The sequence below is a fragment of the Eutrigla gurnardus genome, assembly GCF_963514095.1.
Source record: "Eutrigla gurnardus genome assembly, chromosome: 13".
In the NCBI taxonomy this organism is placed as follows: Eukaryota; Metazoa; Chordata; class Actinopteri; order Perciformes; family Triglidae; genus Eutrigla; species Eutrigla gurnardus.
The window spans coordinates 10537910-10552644 of NC_139936.1; the positions used below are offsets into that span (position 1 = coordinate 10537910).

At 41.4% G+C, this 14735-nt stretch overlaps 1 protein-coding gene across 2 annotated transcripts in view; it reads left to right on the plus strand.

Annotated features, from left to right (window-relative positions):
- The window catches only part of grid2 (glutamate receptor, ionotropic, delta 2), a 396313-nt gene that overhangs the window by 57809 nt on the left and 323769 nt on the right, over window positions 1–14735 (plus strand). For both annotated transcript variants that reach the window (XM_084025430.1, XM_084025431.1), the window contains exon 2: window positions 7909–8064. In XM_084025430.1, the coding sequence (XP_083881556.1) occupies window positions 7909–8064 (156 nt within the window). The remainder of the gene's footprint in view (window positions 1–7908; window positions 8065–14735) is intronic.

Here is a 14735-nt window from a genome sequence, read left to right on the forward strand (position 1 = left end):
CTGACAAGAGGCCTTGAGGGAAAGAAGGCTAGAGAACATATATTAGAGAGGTGGTAAGGGCTGCAGTGTGTGTGTGTGTGTGTGTGTGTGTGTGGAAAGAGAGAGATACAATGGAGAGAAAGATAAAAGAGAGAGAAAGTGGTGAAGGGAAATTGAGGATGAGAGCAGCTTTATCTCTGTTTTACTGTGTGTAGGTGGATGGCTTGATTATTAGAAAAACAGACAAAAACCAAATTAGAGTTAATGAAAGAGAAAGAAGTAGATAAGACACACACAGTGCATTACTGATGGTGCATTAGTTGTGCTACATTGATCATAGGTCATCTGTTTAGGGGTTATTTAGAGGCTCCATATCTCTACCGGCTACCTCTTTCAGGGAGGCTTATTTATGAAGGAGAAAAACAGTACCCTTGTGCCCCTGTGTGGGAGTATGTGTGTGCCTGTCCACATTCATATGAGTGTTTCTCCTGTTGTTTTTGGAAGTATTCTTGTGCGTGCTTGCATTTGTATGTGTTCAGTAGTTTGTGCACACTAAAACCTGAAGGAAAGCTTTTCTTTTTTAAGTCCCAGCCGGAGGTGAGAAGTGGGGCTGCAGCAGCATCACCACGGATGGGAAATTTGACAATATGGTGGGTGAACTGCTTGAGTAATCGACAGCACACCCACCAGAATCCATGATGGTGGGCAAGGAGGAGGAGCAAACTGGGGGTGAAAATGAGCCAGCGGGCGAGGAGACGAAAGGGATGAGATAAGATGATGGAAGCAACAGATGAGGGTGATGGGTGGGAGTGAAATGAGCAACAGAGAGTATGAGAGGGTAGGAGTGCCACGGGATAGCAGGTGTGAATGGGAGAAAACGTTTTGTGAATATGTGAGGCAGAGGACATGTCTGTGATGGAAGGATAAAGATAAGAAAGGATGATGGAATTAAAGAACAGCTATGAAGGAGAGCAGTCTGATGGAGGAGAAAGCTGGAGAGGGAGAGAGACAAAGGGGAGGAGAGTTCAGAAGTTTTGGAGTTACAAATGTAGGACATTGAGAAGAGGATCGGATTTGGTGGCGTGGGGTTGAAGAGGACCACTCAAGGAATATAAAAGTCTGAAGATGCTCAAGACGTGCAGTTTCCGGGGGAAGGAGGGCAAGAGAGCAAGGCTCGTAATAATCCCATTCCTCCCTGAAATATAATATGACATTTATGATGTGTACAAATCTGGAGCCTCTTACCAGTGCTTCAGGCAAAATCATCCCAAATGTTGAGCATTAATCAGGAGAGTGAGCTCAAAGACTCAAGGTGCTTAAAAAGATTGGCTTCTTTTCTTAAAAGCATATTTGACGGTTCTGTTCCCATAAGGTTTGGCATGTTGACACCTTTAAGACAATGAGTAACACATTATTCTTTTCTTTTTTGCTGTCTTTAACCTCTTCTTTTTTGTTTTCCTTCATGTGTTTCTTCTGGCTTTTTCTCTTCAGTTTCATTTCTCTCACTTCCTTTCGCAGATCTCTATATTCATTTACACTTTTTCAACTGTCTGCGTTATGTTGAAGCATTTACATAACTGCCAACATTTTAGTCAGACTTTCTGAAATACAAACTTTTTTTCCCATTGGTTGCCAATCAGTATCCCCCTAAACGAAGAATAAAACAATCAGCATAAAGTGCACATTCCCTTGGCTTTTAAGCCAGAACGTTGTTGTTGGATCAGTGTGTTGAAGCACATCATCACATCAGTGTTTGCCTGCTGTCAAACATTTGTTTTTTGGATGATATAGCATGAATGCAATGCTGTAAAACACCTGACCCTCAGATGATGGAACATCCTGCCACCCCTTAGATGTAAAAGCAGGGAACAGCCTTCAAGTTATCAAGGTTTTTAACTGCATTGCTGCACAATGACAGAGTATGAAAGAAACGAAAGATAAAAAAAACATGTTTTTTGTGATGGATTACATATCCGCATCAAATATCTGTATTGTAAGCAAATTTCAGATCATACGTATTGAGCAGTCTTTCTCTCCTGGAGAGAAACACAGTGGTCTTTAGAGATATGCAGGCCTTCGAAGCCAGGGCAAGTTTACTTGGATTAAATGTCGAACAGGGCGTCACATTAAGGCAGGAGGGAGTTGGAGAGGATCAGGGCAGAGTCGGTAGAGTGAGTTGAGTGATGCTTGGAGGAATAGATGTACGAAATTGTGGAGGAGAGGAGGGAGGGAGGGAGGATTGAGGAGTAAAAAGGGATGGGAGAGAGCATGGCTAGAACAATAAGTTGAGTAGAACTATATAGCAGAACATTGACAGTGAGATGAGGTACAAAAGTTAGATTAAAGGGAAGAAGAAAAGAGTCGGATCGAGGAAGAAAATCCAAAAAACTGCTGAGACTGAGAGGCAGGGTGAAACGTAGAGGGAATGAGAATGAAGGTGGAAGGACAAAGGCCTGACAAAGATGGAGGGATTGCTTGAACACTCATGTGCCTATGCTGTCAAGGGTATACACTGGTACACTGAATATACAACACGGGGCATTTAGAAGGTACATTGCTATCATCCAAATGATCATTTACTTATACCTTGGCTAGGGCTTCGATATATACTAGAACGCCTGGCACACGGCCACCAGCTGCACTGTTTTCAGATCCCAGTCTGGGCCAACTACAGCTGAGTCAGCTTCGGTTTGCAAACGAGCCGGACCTGGCCAAAACACGTCCTAGAGCTGACATGAAGAGACACGCAGAAAAGAAAAATTGCATTGTCAATTTTTCAGCCGTTTTTACTTTGCTGGATGCACACTAAGGGACTGACTCTAAATGGGCCTTAGATGAATTGGTTATTTCCAAATTGTGTTCAGCTTACTGGCTAATGAACGAAGACACAAAACAAATCCCCCACCTACTCAGAGTATGTTCGTTTGTGTGGGAGGCAGCAATGTCCTGGATATCTAGAGTCGGTCTCTACAAAGGAGGTAAACAGGCTAAACTCTGTCTACATTAGGCGCGGGGGAAAAGGCGAAGCACGGAGAGAGACGTGGCGGAGATAGCGACGACCTTGGCACAGCTTTGTGTGACAGCATGGCAAAGGACCGGAGTGAACTCTGACTACAGATTCTCTTGGCTGCTTGCCTGCTTAAAGATTGAGCAAATGAATTTACACGCCTATAATGAAACTTGCGCGGTGAGGGAGGAGGGACAGAGGTACATTTTTGTTATGTACGAATGGGATTACCATGATGATTTCTTCATTGTCACACATGACGATATATCAGAGTCTCATGCATCGCAACATACCTTAAACATTAAAGTATGCTCTCAATCACAAGTTCGAGAACTGTTTTCAAATAGTTTGTAACTATGAATCTCACATCCAACAGACCATAAGATACAAAATCTATTGTTTTTACATTAATACCTACAATGCAGTTCGGTGCTGTATGAACACAGATTGTCCGGGATGATTCAGTGTCTCGGGTATATCTACGGTTGCATCAGTATTCCCTGGTCCTGCTGACCTGCTATGTTTCTACACATAAACACACAACATGGATTAATCCTTACACCTGGCAAATTGCATGGGCATCGTGTGTGAGTGAATCTTGCAGAAGCCTATGTGATAAATATTTTTTTTCTTTTCACATCTGTCCCTATCATCCACCACTGGCTTGCCATGCCCTCCTGTAACCATTCATTATTTGTCCTCTCGAACACACACACACACACATTAATTCTGCACTGTCCTCCCGAGTGTCAAAATGCACCCCCTTCCGGGTCTCACGCTACTGCTGTAAATAACAGCCTGTTTGCGTGTTCTTGCGTGTGTGTGTGTGTGTGTGTGTGTGTGTGTGTGTGCATGCGATTGTGGCTGTTTGACTCTGCTGGACGATAACCTCCCCCATTCACCGCCATCATCACTCAGCGCCACCGCCACCTTGCTTTCATCATCACATTGAGACGGCGATTGTTGGGTCCAGCCTTGTCACATATCAGCAATACATCATGTGTGTGTGTGTGTGTGTGTGTGTGTGTGTGTGTGTGTGTGTGTAACCTGTTCCTCCACATTATCATTGTCAGTCCATCAGTGTTCCTGTCACATCACTGTCATCAGTGCGGCAACCTCAACAACAGGTGTGTGAGTTTGTCCCCCCCCCCCCCCTTAGCTGTGTTAACGTGAAATCATTCTTTTCAATTTCCTCACTTGTGCTCAATGGTTATCCTGAGAACGAGCTGGCTTAATTACGGGGTCTTTATAGAGTGTGGGAACATAATAACTCTGCATTGGATGATGTGCCGTCCTAATTTGTTCATTTAATAAGGAAATTAAGCGTGGTTTGTACATTCAACAATGCCTGAATGTCATTATCTGATTTAATGTAGTTACTCGGATGGCTGAGCTATATGAATAATTTCCCTTTAAAAATGGATCCATGCTGGACTGAAGCTTAAGAACAATACAATATCTTCATATTCAAAAGCAGTGTTGCCCTGCTGACGGTTTCATAGGAATGATGCACCGCCATTCCTGTAACATTGTAGGGAAACATTGACTTTTATCTCCTGACTTTTCCTGTAGCTCCACCATAAGGTTCAAATGTGTGGGTTGTTGTTGTGTGAAGTATCTCAATACATATTGGATGGATTTCCTTGAATTGTAATACTCATAGTTCCCAGATGATGCTTCACACTGATCTTGAAGATTTTGACATTCATCTCAGTATACCACGCTAGAAATAAAGCTGATATAAGAAGACCACATATTGACCCATCAGCCCATTATGATCTTTTCCTCTTCATCATTTTTTTTTGTTGTTTCTTTCATATTGTTTGCCCATTTTGTTGTTTAAGACAGTTTCATCAAACATCAAAGAAGCTATCATGTTGTTGAAGCCTGGCTTAAGTTGAAAAATAGCTTTCCAGTGACAACACACTCCCCAACTAGTTTATATTTTACCTCCAGCATCATTTATCCAGCCTGAGAGACAAACTATGAAGTTAATACTAAACATTTGACCAGTGGCGGTGACATTTGATCAATACCTCTCAACCAAACGGTTTGCAGTCTCTAGTTATGGATGCTGCTTTCATTCAAATTGACTGCTTTGTTGATGATGCTGTTTTCATGGAGGGGATGGTTTGGAAATAGGTTGGTGACTTTGTGTGTGTGTGTGTGTGTGTGTGTGTGTGTGTGTGTGTGTGTGTGTGTGTGTGTTTGTCTGCCCTTGGGGCTTCAATTCAATGCTTTTATTCCCTGGTTGATTTATGTGGTGACGTTTGCCTTTGCGTTCACAATCGCATTAGTGGAAAGGAGGAAGAGCAAGTATTCTCTCGGGGGGGGGGTTGTTTTTAAATCAACAGTGATGTCCAAAAATAATAAGGCGGAGGACTTCTTCTCTCCTCTCTCTTCTTTACGTTAAGGTTTCCACAATGATTCAGCTGTTTGGATTACTGTTTCATCGACACTTTGAGGTGTCACGTGATGATTAACATCCATTTCATCATGTCTGTCAGTTTTTCATGTCTGTGTGCCCCTGCTCACAGTGCCTAGGGTGTAGTTTTTAATCACATACGGGTAACTGATGAACCACTGCTCAGGTGCAACAGCTATGAAACAGAAATAAAGGGTGGCGAAGAGATCCTAGAAGAAAGGAGGAGGGACAATTACTGAATGATATCTCTAATTTGGCAAATAGTGCTGCATATTGGTAGCCTCTAGTGACTGTTGTGGCCACGAGACCCAAACAAGTTGCTGGTTGGATATTTTTAGAGTGAAAAGACAGACAGACTCATAGAGAGTGGTGTCAAGCACGATGCAGCGTTTAACATCTGAAAGCAGGAGCAAGGTTACTATGGTAACTCCATTTTGGAAGCCCAGATTAAAGGAGCTATTACAATGTTTTATACAGTATATATATAATACCAGTGTCTTCTTCATTTGTCCTCTAGACATACACAACCTAACATTGTCCTCGTGTGTTGCAGAGCTAGTTGTAAATGTGTACAGAGCCTTCCCCAGCAGTGTTATCATGAAATGGATTGGAACCCATTCATAATTAATCTCTAATGGAATACTTAATGAATCTTTGTGTTCCACTCTTTATCGCTTTGTCCAGGCCTGTTTGTCTCACCTCATCTATACTGCATGATTATTGAAACACCAAGGCTCAATCAGTGCCGGGGGGGGGGGGGGGATTTACAGTTGGCAAATGCTGATGGATCAAATAATTGTAGGATGCATACTTAATGAGGCCCTTTGATGATGAGGCATACCATTGTTAACTGCCTTCAAAACATTGGTTGCTTTTAAATTTGTCCAATTTGTGAAGGAAATTAATTGTCTTTTAGAGATGAACTTTTATCAACAGTTTGAAATAAGTGTGTGGACACAGGATTCCAATTTTTAAGATGAATGCAGCCCGAAAGTTATTGCTTCCGACTGTTTAAATCCATTATAATAAGATACAAAGGGCATTAGCTACACATTCATCTCAGGAATGAGAATACCAATATTCCCATTAGAGTGTTTGCACTTTGCGCAAACCAAGGCATCATATATTTTTCAAGCAAGTTCCGGCCCTGTAGAGATTCAGACTATGTATGAGAAAAATACATAACTCATATAACTTGACAAGACCAAAATAACCACAACTTCTTCTGAAAGTGGTACAAAGCAGCCCTCGAGCCAATGAAGCCTGCCTTGTTATTAATGGAATCCGCAACCTATGTCTCTCTCTCTCTCTCTCTCTCTCTCTCTCTCTCTCTCTCTCTCTCTCTCTCTCTCTCTCTCTCTCTCTCTCTCTGTCTGTAAAAGAAAAACGCACACTTTCCAGTATGGTGCTTATTTTCTGGTTAGGGAATTACAGTTAGCAAAGCACCACTGCACCAGCACAGACAATTAGTGGCCCAATGGGTTGAGGGGATAAAATGGTTGAAATGAAGGCTAGAAGAGAAGACAACTAGATAACACTTGATTAATTGTGTGCAACGGACCAAAGCGATGACCAAATCACTACCAGCCAGTGAATGCGCCTCGTCGCCTCAGTCTTCTGTCTCAGCAGCACTGCAGGTTGACATTTATTGTGATGACTGATTTAATATTGACTGGTGGGAACTTTATCTGCCACTACAGACACTGGCACGCGCCAGTCTTTTCTTTGTCCATGTCCCTTTGTGCATCGACCATTTTGGCTGAGTCGGTGTGCCCGGGGGCAGAATTTGACCTTAGAATGAACAGAAGTGTTGACCCATTTCTCCCCCGTACTCTGTCTTTCTCAAGCTGGGTCCCAATTCACAGGGCCCACATCCAGTAGCTGGTACTAGTTCTGTGTTGAGCACAGCAGAACAGAGGCTCCCCCAAATGTGGCAGAAAATATTTTCCCAAAGTTCGGTTTGCAGCCCCCACAATCCCTCAACCTTTTACAAGGAGGTCGGTTGTTTAAAGGAGGTTTGGGACTGTTGTTCTCATGTCAACGTAGTTAAAGTCACCATCTCCTGTTATTATATGTTTGTGTTCAGGAGGTCATCAGTCACTTGTAAATATGTTGCTTTAACTAGATGAGTGAAAATCATCCTCTGCAGGGTATAGTACCTGTTTGATCTTGTTATCCACTGGAATGTGTTTTAATGAGATACATATTAACTCCTTGTCATATTGTAAACTGTATCATGGAATTTACCCCAATTAACCACTGTTTCAGTCAGCTGTTTGGCAATGTTGCCATGATAAATGCTCCATAAGGCATAATTAGATTCAGGTTGTTGTGAAGCTAACCCATGTGGGAGCCTGGCCCTAGGTTCTCTGGTGGGCTGCAATCTTATCTATTGCCATATAACTGTCTCTATCCTTTTTTTCCTGTTCCAGAAGTCCTTGTATACTGAATAATAGTAATACCATCTTTTCCTTTCTGCCTCCTTCCTTTTCAATAGGTGCCATCTTTGATGAGTCGGCACGGAAGGATGACGAGGTGTTTCGTCTTGCCGTGGCAGATCTCAATTTGAACAACGAGATTTTGGAGACCGAGAAGATAACCATTTCTGTGGAGTTCGTTGATGGGAACAACCCCTTCCAGGCTGTGCAGGAAGGTAAGATGATAATCCGATGTTGTCTTGGAGTTTACATTAGTGCCCCGGGAGCAACAGTGCCTGACAGGCTCTCGCAGTCGTAGCTATTTGTTTTGTTGACCGCTACAAGGAAATTCATCATGTTAAAACAGAAACAAAAAGTTGGCAGAAAGTCAGCCCCAGTCTTTAATGCTCTCTAGATTTTCATGCATGGCTTGCATGCCCTCTGAATTGACCTGAATAACACAGTGAGCTGAGGATGGGGCAGCGTTTTATTTATCTCCTCTTCCCATTTTGTTTGGCTCCATGTTCATGTTGAGAGCCATTTTATGTCATGAAAATAGTGGCTAGTGGAGTCTACACAACTCATTTTCATCCAGGTGTAGCTAGATTTGAACATGCACGCCTGTCGAAGACAAGCTGCTCATGCACAACCAAAACTAACATCCTTGATTCTAAGTGGACACTTACATTTGAAAGGACGCCATGGGACAAAATGTTATGAGGTTAAGAGCCTGAAAATGCTCTACATGTTTAATTTGATGTCCTTATCCGACTAATCTATCAAAACACTCTCATGTCTAGAAGTGCAGAACAACAGTTTGGTCTATACACTTTCCATGAATTATGGCTACAAGTGCCTTGTGCTCCTTTCGTGTTAATTCATAACAGGAACATGAATACATTAAACAGATATGTGAATTTTCTTTTTACCAGATTTACAGTATAAACCCACCATATCTTTATTTGTGCTCTACACAACTGTTGAGCTGCTAGCAGAAGTCTTACTTGCCATCAACACTTAAATGTTACACCTTATAAAATCCCCGGCTGGAGGATAGTCGTCGTCACAGCAGGCCACCCCCATTCTGCCTCGGAGACATGCATTCAGTTACAGCCTTTATCCTGCGGAGAGTTAATTCCCCCTCACTCGGCTGGTCCGTTTACTATCTTTACTATCGGTAACCTTTGTTGCAACGGTATGTTGCGGGGACAATATAGCATAGATAATACTTGTCATGCCACACTAATTGTCACATTTAGAAGCTTAGATGATAATTTGCAGTCTTGAAGCTTAACTCACGGGGTGCTCAACTTAGTCAATGAGCAGATGTGTAATCCAGCGTCTGTGCTACAATGTGTTATCTTTAATTTGATGCCACTGTGAAGTAATTAGTACTATTCAGTATTGCAGATATCACAAACCACACATATCTACTATTACATCTGAGCTTGCCAACTCTGCTTGTTTGGAGTCAATTCTTCAATGTGAGGAAGAGAAGTTGCTGCTTTTTTTTAAACCGGGAGATTAGGCCAGCTGTGCACAGCACAACAAATGGCTTTTCAATTCAATCAAGCTCGTGCGGATATCAAAGTGAATGTTGGAGTCATTTATTATTGGGTCTATTCTTCAACACCAGAAGGCATTATTAGTCATTTAAAGTGCATAGTCAAAGAGGATAAGAAGTCAATTGATCACTAATGAACAGTGCGAGTACTCACTTTTTCTCACATATTCAAACACAACAAATAGACGACTGTAGATCTGACGACCAATCAGCATTCAATGGCGCTTTTATCTCTTAACTCTTTTGAATCTGAAATACTGCAAATTACAAAATGTGGCAATAAATGGAAAAACACATATTAGCGTTGCATGCACGGCTAATGAGTCATCCGACAACACAGAGGATGTGTCATATACGGTCTTTTCAACTACAGCGTATGAGTGGCTAATTTGTTTTTTTTGTTTTTTGAGGGGGGGTGGGGGGGTTGACAGCCATCCAAAAGCCTTCAAAAATGTAAACCGTTACAAAAAACATATTTACTTCTAGATGCTTTGTGAGTAATGGTAATGGTTTTCTTTAGAACGTTCAGCGTTGACTCACACTTCTGTGGACTCTAAAGAAATCATTTTTGTAGGAAATTGACTTTGAAAAAATACCTTAAAAGTAACCACCAAATTGATGTATTAATGCAATAAAAATTATGACAAGTAGGAATGAGCTCATTAGTCTGACAATCATCTTAGTTACGACTGATCATTGGATACGCATATCACAATGAGCACACGTTTGTTATGGAGCAGCCAGTATGCTGGCACAATGAAAATAGGACGATAGACTGATCATCGCCTACATATACATGTTCATGGGTGAGCCATTATGGCTGGATGGCTGCCTTTTGGAATCATCAAGCTAATTCATTCCGCATAAAAAGGGAATTAAACAAAACAATGAGCCGCGGGGAAATGCACTGCTCACTTGTTGGAAAACAACACCAAAATGTATGTCATCAGTTCTTGACTCATATTGTAGACATCTCAAGCATTTCCTGTCCATTATCAACAAAATAAAAGAGTTCTGATAAGTGATAAATAGTACTACTCCTAAACTTTTGTACCACGTATAACTATTTACACTTGTAAGTTACTACCCTTTGATTCAAAAAGTGTTATCACAGCCGAATTCAAAGACGCACAATCTCAACCTTGCACTGCGAAGCAGCAGTCCATCCAGTCCAATGAGCACTCATTCTTTCAGAACGGAATATCTTAAAGTTAATCATACAGATAACCCAATAAAATAAGAGCTTGGAATACATATTTAATGGTGGGAATGAACTCAAAAGTTATCTATTAAACACTATAGCACTTAATGCAAGGATTCTGGTGAAACGTGCTAATCACACATCAATCTCACCTCTTTGCAGAATTGTCTTCTGATAAACCAAAACCGATGGATTTAAATATGCAACATGAAAAATGTCAGAACTTAGGATCCCTTCAATGATTTAATTAACTGATAATCAAATACAAAGGGCCCATTATCAACACCCGTGCACACACTGAAATACACACACACACACACACACACACACAAACACGCGCACACAAATACGTGCACACACACACACACACACACACACACACTACAATAGCTTTTGCTGAGAGAGTGAAGGAGAGAGCGAATGCATATTTGCATTTCAGTCATCAGGCTGCATGCCTGTAGCAGACAATGGTGGCCAATATGTAAGTGTATCTCTATTTCAGTGACTGGCTGAGAGGGCCTGCATGGATGTAATGTATGTGTGCTTGTGTACCTCTACGAGCCTTGTTAAGACTATTGCTTTGATATAATAGCTCTGCCATGTTTTTGGTCGCGAGGCTATAACTCTTTGAAGTGCCACCCTGATTCGGGTTCTATTACCTGAGCTCTCTGCGCCTGTGTTTGTTTCTTTCTCCTTTATTTCGAGGTCAGTGAGCAGCTTGCGTTTCAAGTGTTTTATATAGGATATCAGTGTTGTGTGAAATACAGACGGTGAGTAAAGGGTGACGCGACAGCACAGCAGGAGGCAGCATTTGAACAATTGCTCCTCGACTGAGCAGCCTGAGCCAACAGCATGTTCCTGAATCCTGCAGCATGTCGTTTTCCATCCTTACATCGTTAGCCTTTCTTACATTTTAAGCCAGGATTACTCTGTAACTTTATTGTTTTTAACCTTTTCAGTTTAGCACATTTTTTTTTCTCCTCAGCTGTACATTCTTTTCCATCACAGTCATATATTTAGACACAGTTATGACTTGGAGCTGACAGGCACACCACAGTCTAGTACTGATGGCTGCCATAGAAAGCTCTTGAGGAGAACCTGTTAGTTGCTCAAGAGCATACAGTATCTGTTGGCAGAACAGGGTTTATTAAGGACAGAATACTTTTTTCTTGCCACTTGAACGAGCTAGATTTAAATGATAAACAGACCTCGCTTCCCATTTTTCCTTCTTTCACCCCTGATTGATTAAACTCCTGCAGCCCCCAAGACCTTCAACCTGTTGACTGTGGGAGGTACAATGAACACTTCCCCGTCTCCCTGTCTTCCTGGTACTGAACAGACAGGCTGACTCATTTCCCTGCCCGTCTTCCTGCCAGTCTTTCTGTTTGCCCTTCTGGTTGTGTAGTTCGCTGCCTGGTGAATGGATTGCCTGTCTCTCTATCTGCCCGTCTATCTGTGGATTTGTCTCACTGACTGCTAACCTGGCTGGCAAATCAATTGTCTTGGTCTCTGTCTCTCATGTAGGTTCCAGATGCTTTGCTCGGTGCCCTTTTATACAGAAATGAAACACACATGGTTACAACCAATTTAATAGATTTCAGTATCCGTACTCTTTTCAGTAAATGCATAAAGTTGGCCCACCCGCGGGGCAACGTCAGTAATTTTTGGTATAATAATCATACAAGATCACAAACATTTTTGCCCTTTGTGTGCATTTGTAGAAATCCCAACAAGTAGTTCTACATTATAAAATATAGTAGATACCACAGTTACCTTTTTACGTGACACTGAAACACATGTCGTCTCTAAGGGCTAGATGTATGTACATAAAGTGTGAAGAAGGTAATTTGTGCCTTGCCTGCCTGATTCAGTCTGTGCTGGCAATCTTCATGCATTAGCACCAGATTTATATAGACACTCATTATGCCATTTGCACTTGAGAACGGTCTCCTAGACACTTCTATTTCATAGCTGAGCTGAGGTGCATTTCAGTGGTTGGATGACTCAGATCATCAAACTTGAAAAGAAATCATAATGAAATAATGCTACACAGAAAAACTAAATAATGTATTAACCTGCATCCAAAGAAAATGTAGCTTTTTAAAGTGAGCAGTGCCCAACACCAAGCCCCCCTCAACTGTTGTGGGTATGAGAGGTAGAGAGAGCGGCAGGTCCAGCTCAGAGTGCAGGGTGTTAAAGTTAGATATAGAGATAAATGAGGCCTAATGCAGCATCAAAGTAGTGTAACTCAAGCCTTTAGTGATTTGCATCTTATCTAACATGGAATTCACATTTAATGAACTTTTTTTTGTTTATCAAGCACCTCGCCACTCCACCCACCTGTATTTTCTGTATTTTCACAATGTTAAATTGTGATTCCAGATCCCTTTTTAACATTATATTTAGTTGTGGGTTTGTGTAATGTTATTGTTCTCTCACATTTGAGGTGCAGGATTCACTACACAAATCTGATCCTCTCAAATTCTATGAACCTCAGGAAATTGAATGACCTGTTCCTCTTTTTACTCACATATTTACTCAATATTTGCATGATCCTTATACAAAAGGACAGTTCGCCATCAGGCACAGTCCAATATATGATACATGGGTAATGTAGCACAGAGAAAGAAATGAGTACCTACATGATAATTATTTAGAGCTTTATTTCTCATTTGGAATTGAGGGCACTTCAAAGAGGATTCAAAGGGATGCTCGTCAGTCCAAATATCTTTGTCCAGCTAGCCTACATTTCTGCAGCACTACAGTGCTACTGCCTTCCATTCTCTAAAGAAAAAAAAATGAGTAGTGAAAAGTGAGTCATTCTAATATTTCACATCACAATAGCCATTTCTCTAACAATGCAGATATTACAATAAAGCCATACCAATGATTTTAAAGATAATTGTCTATTTAAATGCCTCTGCCAAATGAATGCACCAAGCTCTCTGCCTGGAGGGCCAAGTGTGTCTACAAAACTGTCTCAGGAGTGTGTAAAGGGGCTTGGATATCATCGCGCTTCCTCCCTCCCTTTCTTCCTCCTGCATGGTACTTAATTGTGGATCTGCTCCTGTCACTTATATTCACATTTCACTACCTAAACCCTATCCCCTGGATCTCCATAGTAACAGGCCTCGACATTACTTAGGGAATGGGTGGAGTTGTGTGTGCTTGTCTTTATGCATGTCAGTGTGTGCCCGTTCGTGTCTGTATCGATTAAAGCAATGAGATCACCTAATTGGATAACAGTCTATGGAAAGGTGGGGGGTGAGGGAAAGCAGAACAGGAGGAGGCCACAGGAGGGAGGGAACTCAATAGTTGTCTCAGCTGATTTTTCATCTCCGCTTAGTCTTGACACACAGGGCATACTGCCGTATTCCTGCACACACTCACAGGTGTAAAAAAAAAAAAAAGAGAGAGGGAAGATGTGCAAACAGCAAATCACATTCTTGATCGACCCTGTCAGCATCTACAACTACTTGTTATTTAGATGTTTCTATGCTTTGTCTTAAAGTGTGATGTGGGCATCCCCATAAACATGTGGAACAGTTTTGTTTTAGTAATATTCAATGCACTAAATAATAATTCCAATCAAAGTATGCACATGGATGACCTATCTTATTTATGTGATACATTCCTATTATACCTGCATACAGTGTAGATGAGTCGAAGTACAAATGTCTCAGATACCATCCCTCCAATTCTTAAATCGTGTTAGGAGGCGTGTGAGCCGTTAGCCTTTTCTATTTATTTCATCCAGGTATATTATCTTATCAACCTCTCTGTATCACTTGGTTTCCTCAAAAACACATTTACTTGTAGAAATGTGACGCAAACTATTATGTAAAAAATGCTTCAGTAGCCTTGAAGATTAATTGTGAGGGCTGCTAATGAATAATGGGATGTGTATAAAAATGGTGATACAATGTTCCATGTTAAGTTCTTAATTAAAGTTTCAGTGGATCAGAGTGACTGAAAGTAAATTTAGAAGATGTGTCGTCTTGTCAATTGATCTCTTCTGACACAGTGGAACTCGTTGTGATTCACAGTCATGATGTGGCATAGTGCTAAAGTCAGCATGAAGCAAAAGCCTTAAGGGGTGTGAAACACTTGACTGCATGAGCGTGATGAGAATAACCAAATCT